Source organism: Centroberyx affinis, unplaced genomic scaffold, assembly GCF_046629955.1.
Source record: "Centroberyx affinis isolate AG114_WGS23_722 - 3 ecotype Tasmania unplaced genomic scaffold, CSIRO-AGI_Caff_v1 ptg001425l_1, whole genome shotgun sequence".
Taxonomy (NCBI): domain Eukaryota; kingdom Metazoa; phylum Chordata; class Actinopteri; order Beryciformes; family Berycidae; genus Centroberyx; species Centroberyx affinis.
Genome location: NW_027279902.1, coordinates 75326 through 85201, shown reverse-complemented (window position 1 = coordinate 85201; position 9876 = coordinate 75326). Strand labels below are relative to the sequence as shown.

Sequence of the window (9876 nt, the reverse complement as noted above, 5' to 3'; positions counted from 1 at the left end):
TGTACAACTTTCTGTTATACTTATACTGTTTTTCATCTTCAGTTCTGATGGACAAACAAAGGAATTATTCAATCCTATTTGGTTTTATAACACAAAATGGTTTAAATGCTCCAGCCTGTATAGGCAGTAATTATGAGTGTGGAGGGGAGAAAAATTCAGTTCTCATGCCAATCCACCACTAAGGTCTCTGAAGTCTCTTTTTCTCTTGCATTCCTCAGCTGAAGTGCTGCAGTGTCGTTTGACATTTATAGCATCATGTGCTTTTCTATGTCCATAACAAGAGAAGACATTTGGTAGCAAGAAGACCAGGCTATTGGACCAATTATAGTCATGAAATTATGCTGGTCTCTCATGAAATGTTATCCAAACAAATGATTTTGGCATATGATTCATACTGTAAAAACATTTACATATTTACAAAATAAATATGACATGTTATTTCATATAATCAAGCCCACAGTGCTTGATGCTTTACTGTTGTCCACTTTCTCTCCATTGTGAGCTGGAAGTGTCTCAACAACATTTCACTGTTATTTGCCCTCTTCCTCATTTCGCTACAGGAAGTGAGGGTGCAGGCGGATGCAGTGCTGTCGCCACACTGTGTGACAGCTCATTACACTGTTGTGCAAACTCGTCACTCTGAGGCTGGGGGACCACACTGTGGACATGGCACTTCAGTAGACCCAGACAGCAGCATGCCCTGCCTGGGCCATCGGGTCTCTTGACACCAGAACTGGAGGAGACAAGCTGCAAGTAAGACACCTCACTGGTAGCTCGCTCATACCTATCTACTGCATCTGCTGTGTACTGCTCATAGCTTCTCTATGGACAGAAGGCGTATTTCTGACTCACTGTATATTGGCAAATTGAAAAATGTCACTTATGAATATTTTTACTTGGTATGAGCAGGATCTTTTCAAATACATACACCTAAACATGATTTGTCTGGCTCTCCACAGTGTAAGTTATGCAACATGAAAGACTCATGACTTTGACTCGCAATTTGGCAACAGATTTTTGCAATAGATGAAATGAATAGCATTAATCATCACAATTGTTTGTCATTAGTCTGATCTAAGGGCTGGAATGGAAATTTGAGTATGATTGCATCTAGCCTCAGCTTCCCCATTCTACAGCGGTTGTGTCTTAGTTGAGATAGGACATCGGTCGACTAATAGGAAGTTACAAAGGCAGTGAAAAGACAGTGGGAAAAGGTCTGTAAGAGTACAGAGTCGCCTCTGAGTTCAAAATTAGGAAGTATGTTTATGGACAAGTCTTGAGGACTACAGTTGTGTCTCTCTTTGTGCCTTCTGTCGCTCCTCAGGCCAGAGTCTGCTCCCTCTTGATGATGGGGAATATGATGAGAGGCGAGCCTGCTCAGGGCAACGTCAACACAGATAACTCTGACAGCGCACTAAAGGGTAAGGTCCTTCTCCATCTTCTGAAATGACATCTGTAGTTTTGTAATTCCAGTAACTATTAAGTTTTTTGGAGAGTGCAGCGTCAGAACTGTTTTGCCGCTGCAGTGAAGATCAACTGTTGTGATGCACTTTGTATGATAAAAACCACTGCTGTCATTACACGTTCCACACATGCAGCACTAAAGCATATTCACTAATCTGTAAGTAGTACAGGTTCACATGCAGGCTTGCCACATAGGACAAGACGCTGAGTGTCAGACAGCTTGGACAGTCACAGAAAAGTATTTGAAAATGAACTCGGTACACTTTTCTTGGTAGATTGACAGGTTGGCTGCTGGTGTCTGAGTTGTCATGATGTGTTCAGCTGACCCTGCTACTCCAAACAGCTTAAAACAAACACTAAGAATGAATTGCCAATACGTTTCTGACCTGGGTCTGGTCTTGCTTTCGGTATTGCAAGACTGTGATGTCTGTGTTTCAACGTCTGGCTGTTTCTGCGAATATTATTCTTGGCAGGTTCAGACGACGACATGCTGGTGGTGATGCAGGACTACCCATCCTCTGACATCACAGAGCCTATCTTCAGGTTGGGAGAGAAGCTCAGATCCGTCTCACAGTATGTCCACGCTTCTGCACGCTACATTAAAAATGATAAACCCAGGGCTCGGTCAAAATGAGGTGACTTGCCTCATCTTGTTTAGACACATGTGTAGTAGACTTTCTCTGCTGAAGATGAATTTTGTCTTAAGATCACAAATCGCCATCAGGGGGATTAAACCTAAAAGGGAAAAGATCCTTAGTCAGGGAACACACTGTTTGGCTGAAGGTTGAATGCGCTATAGAGAAGTGTTCCTGCTAAAGGTCAGTGGTTGATTCCTCTTTGTTTCTTTGTGGTGGTCAGGGAGGCATACTGGTGGAGAGTCCGCTCTGTCCAAACAGGGAAGGAGAACTACATCCCCAACAGCCATGTCGCAAAAGTGTACCATGGGTAAGCAAAGTTACACCAACAGTGCACTATTAACTCTATCTATTCGGACTTAAATGTTTTGCTTCAAATCGTTTTATTTCACTTGTTTATGGTTGGGTTAGGGTTACATGATTACTACAGTCTCTTAGACTATGTCAGACACTTGCAAGCCTACCCTTATCTAAAATTTGTCTGAGATAAGATGATTTTCCTAGAGCTACACAAGATACGCAATATATTTATCATGCGCTGAGTTGCATGTTTTCACTGCTGTGTTATTAATAACATTTGTGCTGTTCAGGTTTAAATTGGCACATGAGTATTTCATCTCACCTGAAGCTAATTTCAGCATATTTTCTGTTCTTCAGTTGGCTGTTTGAGGGGGTGGAGAGACAGAAGGCTGAAGAGCTGCTGCGTCTTCCTGCGAATAGAGTGGGCTCCTTCATGGTGCGGGAGAGCTCCAAGGAGAAAGGTGAGCAAATCTGCACTGGTGCCAGTGATAGCAGTGTATCTGGATAGACCTCTAAAGATGAAGCAATCAACTCTGTCAGTTTGGCTAGAGTTAGGTTCCTGGTCAAGATTAGGAGGTAGTGTCTCTGCAGAGGAAATTAACTGCTTGTCAGCAATAAGTATTTGGTGAGATTAGGCCAGGACTGTTATCAAGACCACTTCAGCTCAGTCAAAGGTGAGCTAAGACCAGTTCTAGTCTAGTCCACGTCAAGGACAAGACAAATGGAGGTTCCAGTGCGAGAAGAGATAGAGACCAGAGCAAAGTGAGTCTTAATTAAATCTAAATTCAGAATAGCAGGCAGATGATACAAAACTGATGTGAGTATGATCCTCACCAGTGTCTCCAGCAGAATATATGACATCACACATGAAAAAAAAAAAATGAAAAAAAATAAGGGAGATTATCTTTATTTTCACACAATTCTTTGAGATCATTTGCATTAGTCTCAGGCGTAATTATGAAGGCTGACATCAAAAGTATTAAAGACAAGACCAAGACCAGGATAAATTAGGTCTGCATCTAATTTAAATACATTCATCCAGCAACACGGCCCTGCATTAAGGAAATCAACTGTAAACAGAGCCACCATTCAAACGTCTGTGTGATCATAATTAGATCTGAAAACATTTATACCCATGATACAAAAAGTACCTATAGGGAACTAAGGCATGCACCTATTTAATTCATTTCCCATGACGCCATTTCTCAAGTGACAGAGCATTAATTTACCGTTATGGGAGGAGATATACTGTACAGTAGAGCACAACTTCTGCTTTTACTTTCTCCCAACATATCAGCACCAGTAGCTCAATAGTTGTTGAAAATGACTTTGATATGCTGTTCTCCCAGAAAAGAACAACGTTGTGTCATGATTAAAGGCTTATGTTGCTAAATGTGCAGTGTGTAATGTGTCCACAGGTGTGTATTCGCTCTCAGTGAAGCACAGGAGCATAAAGCACTATCGTATCTTCAGACTGGACAACAGCTGGTACTACATCTCCCCTCGACTCACTTTCCAGTGCCTTGAAGATATGATCAACCACTACTCTGGTGGGTGTACACACAAACACACCAAGATACATCTAAACTAAACAGAGAGACATGGGTATTCACAAAAAAAAAAAAAAAACACACCCCCACTCACAACCATAAAAACCATAAACAAATACATTCACAAACACTCTTGCAGTAACTAACCAGCAGAAGTGCACACTTGCACTGAAAATAGCCTTTCATGTACTTAATATAGAGTTGTTTCTTATCAGTGGTCTAAGTTCAATTTCCTGCACACATTTTTGGAGCACAACAGGAAATGAGATATGTATGCGCTTGATGATGACCACTGGTGCGTACTTTGAGAGAACAATCAGTATGTAATCAGTACCAGCATGCAGCTAGTCTGAGCTCATTTGTGTATTTTTCTTTCCACAAGTTTGGTTTGTGCGTTCGCTTGAGTGAGTGTGTGACTGGGTTTGACACGTGCACTGTAGTGTCATGCTGCACATTTGCATGTGAGTAGATAAAGTGCAGTATTTCACTTCTCCTATCCTTGCCCCTTCAGACTGTGCAGATGGCCTGTGTTGTGTGCTCACCTCCCCCTGTCTGTCCGGCACGGTGCCTTCATTAGATGCAGCTCCCCAGGCTCCACCTGTGGTGATGCGACGCAACTTTGACTGGAAGAAAGTAGACAGGTGATGATATTTACCAGTTTCGATCATGCAAATAAATATCTGTGCGACGCTCCCTGCAGATGTCAAACCAGGTGTCAGGTGTAAAAACACAGCAGCCCATTTGCACTGATGTCACTCTGTCCTCCCAGGCCATCCCACAGTGCAATGCAAATCTGGCATGTGCTCAGTCTTTTCCTCTATGTCCACATTTGGTGGCAAGACTGCCAAACTGTCAAGACCAGATGTCAATATTTGGACACTTTGCACTGGATGGGTATGACTTAAATCCAGGAGGCTACCATCTTTATCCACCTGGTCCATTCACTTGATTTTGGATTTGACGACAGAAAATGTGCGTCATTTTTCCACAAGTGGGACAGAAAAGTGTAATGGTTAGTCCAAAGATGCTCAATTCTAATTTGTTTTTTTTTTTCATCTCCACCCATCACAGGCGAGAGCTGGTCTGCACAGGGAGTCACAGCGGCACAGACAACCGGGACAGCATGGTGAGCTACGGAGTGAGGAACAGCCTCACCGCCTACCTCTCTTTTTCTGGGGGTCAAGATCCTGCACAGGAGAAGACGAACAGCAGGAAGAAGAAGAGCAAATCGGTTTATGTTCCCCCCGGGACCAACCTCGCAAATCTTGACTATGAAGAGGAATTCTAGAGCCAGCCGTGGGGTTTAAAGACAGTTCCCCTTCAAATACTGATGGTGGCAGAGGGCCATCCCTTTCCTGTAGTCCAAAACATTCCCAATGTTGGAAGTGGGCTGTACTGATCAAACATTTATGTTAAGCATCCCAAACAATCAGGTGTAGAGGTACACCTGCTGATGGGAGCACTTTGAACTCTAACAATAAGACAAATCTATATGAGTCTATATGGCACACTCACACTTGAGCATGGACTGAAATGTGGAAATGGAACTGGACCAAGGTGCAATTGAACTGTGATGTGTGTATTCAGTAAACTAGCTGTGAGGCCCAACAGCTTGGCATTATGATGCATAATAGGATATTTTAATGCTGTGTATTGTTGGTTTATGTAAATTTGTACATGAGAATCTATGGCTTTCAAACTATTTTCTTCTATATTTATGTTGTTGAAGTATGTAACGAGGTGGAAGAAAATTATAATTTTTAGGAAAATTAATTAATAAAACTTCACCAGTGACTTCACAGATGACTGTTTTTAGGAACAGCTTGCTGCAAACAGATCACTGTCACAATGCTCTGTACAGTGGCTTTTTCTATTTACAGCTTTGTCAAACTCACTACAGCCAACATCAGTGTTTCACTATGATGTTTTTATTGTACATTTTGGTATCTTGGCATATACAGAGCCACGATATCTCCTACTCTGAATCTACTCTGCCTCTCAGCCATGTCAAGCATCTGGTAACCTTTTGTGTTGTTGAACATAATCCAGGATTAAAATCTGCAGTGACTACAATAGAACTTCTGCATGTTCCTAAATTTTTAATCCTCACAAACATCCGGACAAATAGCTGATATTTGTCAGACTTCTTTGGTCGACCTCATTGCACTGTTGCTATTCTTGCCTGAGCGCCTGTCTCTGTAATTCAGCATGGTCACCATATGAGAGGCTGATAGAACAATTGCATCAGCTGCTGTCTAGCAAGATGATAAATAATTACACATAGCATTAATAACAACAGAAAGGCAACATGAATTCGATCTTAAATAAATGTTTACCAGCATTGCAGTGGAATTATTTGTGTCAGAGAGAACCAAAACCAAACTCTTCTCGAACATTTTCTAACTTGTGCAACTTCCTCTTTCGTACTTAAAACTTTGACCTAAACATTCTTAACCACTAACCCCAAAAAGCAGACTGAAAACACAAACTTCTGCCCAAACACAAAGAGCAGAATGTGCCTTTATCTATGACTTTCTGTTCTGACCTCACTGGCTCAGCTGAGTCAGAGAGGGAGAGCATGAGAAATATGTCTAAGAATGTAAGCAGAGGCGCAGGGGAATCGTTCAGTCACTCAGTGGCCGTCGAGGAAAGGCTCTAGCCGGCTACATGTCGTTTATCATGAGACATTTCATCAACACTAGTGTACGCAAGTGGATGAGGAACTTTGTGACTCCATTGTTCACTTCTCTGGAAACAGGGCAGAAAAAGAAAAGTTCTAGTCTAGTAAAATAACAGTGGACTCTTAAAGTATTACGCTGAATAAGATCAGTTTCAGGAACTGTACATCCAAAAGGCCGGGGGCCACAAAGTTGGCAACCTGGCCAATCTAATTTACTAGTTTTCATTAGGTTTACCAGCCACCAGGGGTTCCCTTTCAACAGTGTCTGACTTGTCAACACAAACTCAGCACTTTCTACTGATTCAATTAAAGGACAGGATCAAATACTTGTGTTGCCTGGTTTTAAAGTCTCGTAAAATACCTGCAAGCAGCACAAAAGAAACCGATTGGGAGAGCGTGCATGTGTGTGTTTACGTGTTAAGAAGTCAAGGGATGCGTGTGTTTGTGTGTGTGCGTGTATGTGCGGAACAATCAGCGATGCAAACCCACACATCTGGTAGCTTACTGCTGCACCATGCCGAGACTGCTGTCCAGTCAGCATAACTCTCTCCGCACATCGCCCTGCCTCTCCAGACCATGTGGAGCCATTCTGGGGAAAGGCTAGAGTGGAAACCCATGCAAGCTTGTGCTTTAAATGAAGCTATCTCTTGCCTAGCTGACAGGCTGCTGTTGATCAACGTCTACATGATTCACTTACAATTGCAGTCAGATGTGTAAAAGAAAGTAAAAACAGTGTGTTCACCTCTGAATCAGAATGAAGGTAAAGTTATGGGAAAGATGGTGTGGTAGAACATTTATCAAGAGACATTTATGTATTCAAAATAAACTCAACTTCCTCTAACCCATTTACTCATGCATATTCATTGTGAACATCCAACAAAAAACAGCTTTTCCCTGAAACCATGCGGCCATTTACCGTAATACAAATGCAGATATGAAAGACAAACCTCCATCACCCTGCCAAGCATCACACATCTGTGTGTATACACGGTGAAAACAAAGGACCTCGGTGAGGCAAAGAGCGGAAGAATCACAGCTCAATATTAACAAAACTGGACACCCGCACGGGGCATGTTGTCTTACGAGAAAACCTTGGGTTCATGAAGACTTTGTGATGAGACAGAGAGAAGACAGCTTCTAAGCCGAGTTCCCCTGCTCTCCATCTGAACTTTGTTTGATGTTACAGTGGATGGAAGAACCAAGGAAAACACTCGGACAACGCACCGCGGCCTCGGCTTTTGCCCTGAACGAAAACAAGAGGAGGAAGGAGAGAGGAGGCCTATCCATGACTCCGTCTGTAGGAGTTGGAGCAAGGCATGCAGGGAGAGAGGGAGATCCTCCTTCCTACAGCCTGTTTCATGTAATCAGGTTCTTCTAATCTCGCCACATCCTCCCCTCCAGCCCCAGGCCCAGCTGTCCAAACCTCTGACTTCACTACCTCAGTGCCTCAAAAAATCCACATAAATGTTTGCTTTGTTCAATCAAAAATGAGCTCTGTACTTTCCCCCTTTGTTAATTAAAACAGCTTTTTTTCCTTTCTGTAGCACAGCCTTCATCACATAGAACTGTGAGCTAGAAGCGGAGGTGTTTTGGAGATCTTTGTGAGGAGCAACTTTTTTTTAAGGCTTTCAGACATGCATTTGATTTCTGAGAAAATGTCCGGTTATTTGTGTTTCATTGTGGTTCAAGTTTCTTGGTGCGTTGCCAATATCTCACATTGTGTGCTGTTGTGACTTTCAGCTTAATTGGGTACAAGCAGTCATGTTCCACTCTATCTTTAACTCTGACCACTTCCTCCAGGCGTTGAATGGAAACTAGGCCTCTAGATCTCTATCTCTTCTCTATCTCTTCTCAATCTGCAATTGTCAATTTACTGACCTGACGCTCTTTTAGAAACACAGAAGTAGTCTGCTGGGTCCAAAATTACTGTGACACTAAAATTACTCAAAGCAGAAAAAATTTACACACACAAAGTGTGATTACTTCTGAGATTGCTTCCCCCAAAACTCATTGGCTCTCTTAGAAAGTACCTTTAATGAAATCATGTGTTCGCTTCAGCAGCAGCACATGAGAACATGTTCCTCTAAGTAGAACTGAGGGTCCCAGCCAATACACACACCCATATCCAAGTCTGTCCAGAGAGCCAGGGGAAAACAAACAAAAATCAAACACTCCAGAAGAGCTCCAAAGGTCCAGATCTTTGCCAGGGACCGGGGAGTTCTTATGCGACCCGCTAGGATTCTGTGTCTGCTCCCATTCCTTTAGCTGTTTCTCATAAATACTTTTAAACGAGGCAGTGACGTTCACTCTGCTCATAAACTGCTTTTTTCCATATTCTTCCATGTAAACGTGCTAAGTAAAAATGGGCAAGTACAACACAATTAAGACAAAACAGTAGCATGAATATTTACTTTGTGTGTCTGTTGAGTGACTCGGCCCTGCAGCGGACAGGTCTGGAGCTGCAGACTGTGCAATAAGACCATTTTTATTTCTGTGCAAGAGGACTTTTACAATGCTTGTAACTGTTGCTTTATTAGCCTGACTGGAGTGCTACAGTACTGTAAGGGCCAAAATCAGACTGTGTGGTAAATAGTCAATCTCTTGTCTCACATATGGAATTTCTCTCTGAGACAGTGACCCTTTCTGTAGCACACACATTTGAGCACACTCTGAAGGTACTCATTTTATTTACACACATGATTGAGTAAAGAGGAATGAGAATTGCCTAATGTATAATAACTTTACAACACAATACAAAGAACTTTTCATTTACTGATCCAATCTCGAAAAGTTAGTGGGTCTTTTCACATTTCAGCCATTTCAAAATACCTTTTGAAATGGCCGACTTGGTAATTCTCATTCAGAGCTAAATTATTTTGTATGCCTGAATTAAAGTGTCTATGTTGTTCGAGCTAAATGTCATAGCATTTTCATTGCATTGCTTGAAAATGCCACTTACACATAAACTTTTATTTAGTCTAATCCTAACCCTAACCCTAGCATCAAAACATAAAAAAACAAAAGTTAAACAACATAGAAACAATTTCAATATCTTAATAGATTTAAGTTAGATGTCAGATGAGTAACTTGCATGGCCTATTGGAATGGGCAAAACCTGAAAGAATATTGCAAAGAAAACAGCCATTTGGGATTTGGAAAGCTTCAAACAGACAGGCATATAAATGAGTTTTAGGCATATAAATGAGTTTTTCTGGGAAGAAGCTGAAGGATGGATATTTGGATAAAA

The 9876-nt window shown here is 41.9% G+C and overlaps 1 protein-coding gene across 3 annotated transcripts; it reads left to right on the top strand.

The window, feature by feature from the left end:
* Positions 1 to 627: 627 nt before the first annotated feature.
* sla1a (Src like adaptor 1a) lies at positions 628 to 5748 on the top strand. 3 transcript variants are annotated; one of them, XM_071526540.1, is made up of 8 exons: positions 628 to 753; positions 1325 to 1421; positions 1938 to 2007; positions 2323 to 2409; positions 2757 to 2860; positions 3818 to 3949; positions 4461 to 4590; positions 5021 to 5748. In XM_071526540.1, exons 2-8 carry the CDS (start codon positions 1346 to 1348, stop codon positions 5235 to 5237), a joined length of 816 nt encoding a protein of 271 aa, XP_071382641.1. In that variant the 5' UTR covers positions 628 to 753; positions 1325 to 1345; the 3' UTR covers positions 5238 to 5748. The 3 variants fall into 3 exon arrangements, with proteins under 3 accessions (XP_071382641.1, XP_071382642.1, XP_071382639.1); XM_071526541.1 differs by having other exon boundaries at positions 1938 to 2037; positions 4527 to 4590; XM_071526538.1 differs by having other exon boundaries at positions 1938 to 2037.
* Positions 5749 to 9876: the final 4128 nt, after the last annotated feature.

What these genes read in the sequence shown, in the direction of transcription:
- sla1a (XM_071526538.1), top strand. Translation starts at nt 1,346, where the DNA reads ATGATGGGGAATATGATGAGAGGCGAGCCTGCTCAGGGCAACGTCAAC. An exon ending in GTCGCAAAAGTGTACCATGG is followed by an intron (nt 2,410 to 2,756) that starts GTAAGCAAAGTT and finishes TCTGTTCTTCAG; the next exon opens with TTGGCTGTTTGAGGGGGTGG. An exon ending in GGAGAGCTCCAAGGAGAAAG is followed by an intron (nt 2,861 to 3,817) that starts GTGAGCAAATCT and finishes ATGTGTCCACAG; the next exon opens with GTGTGTATTCGCTCTCAGTG.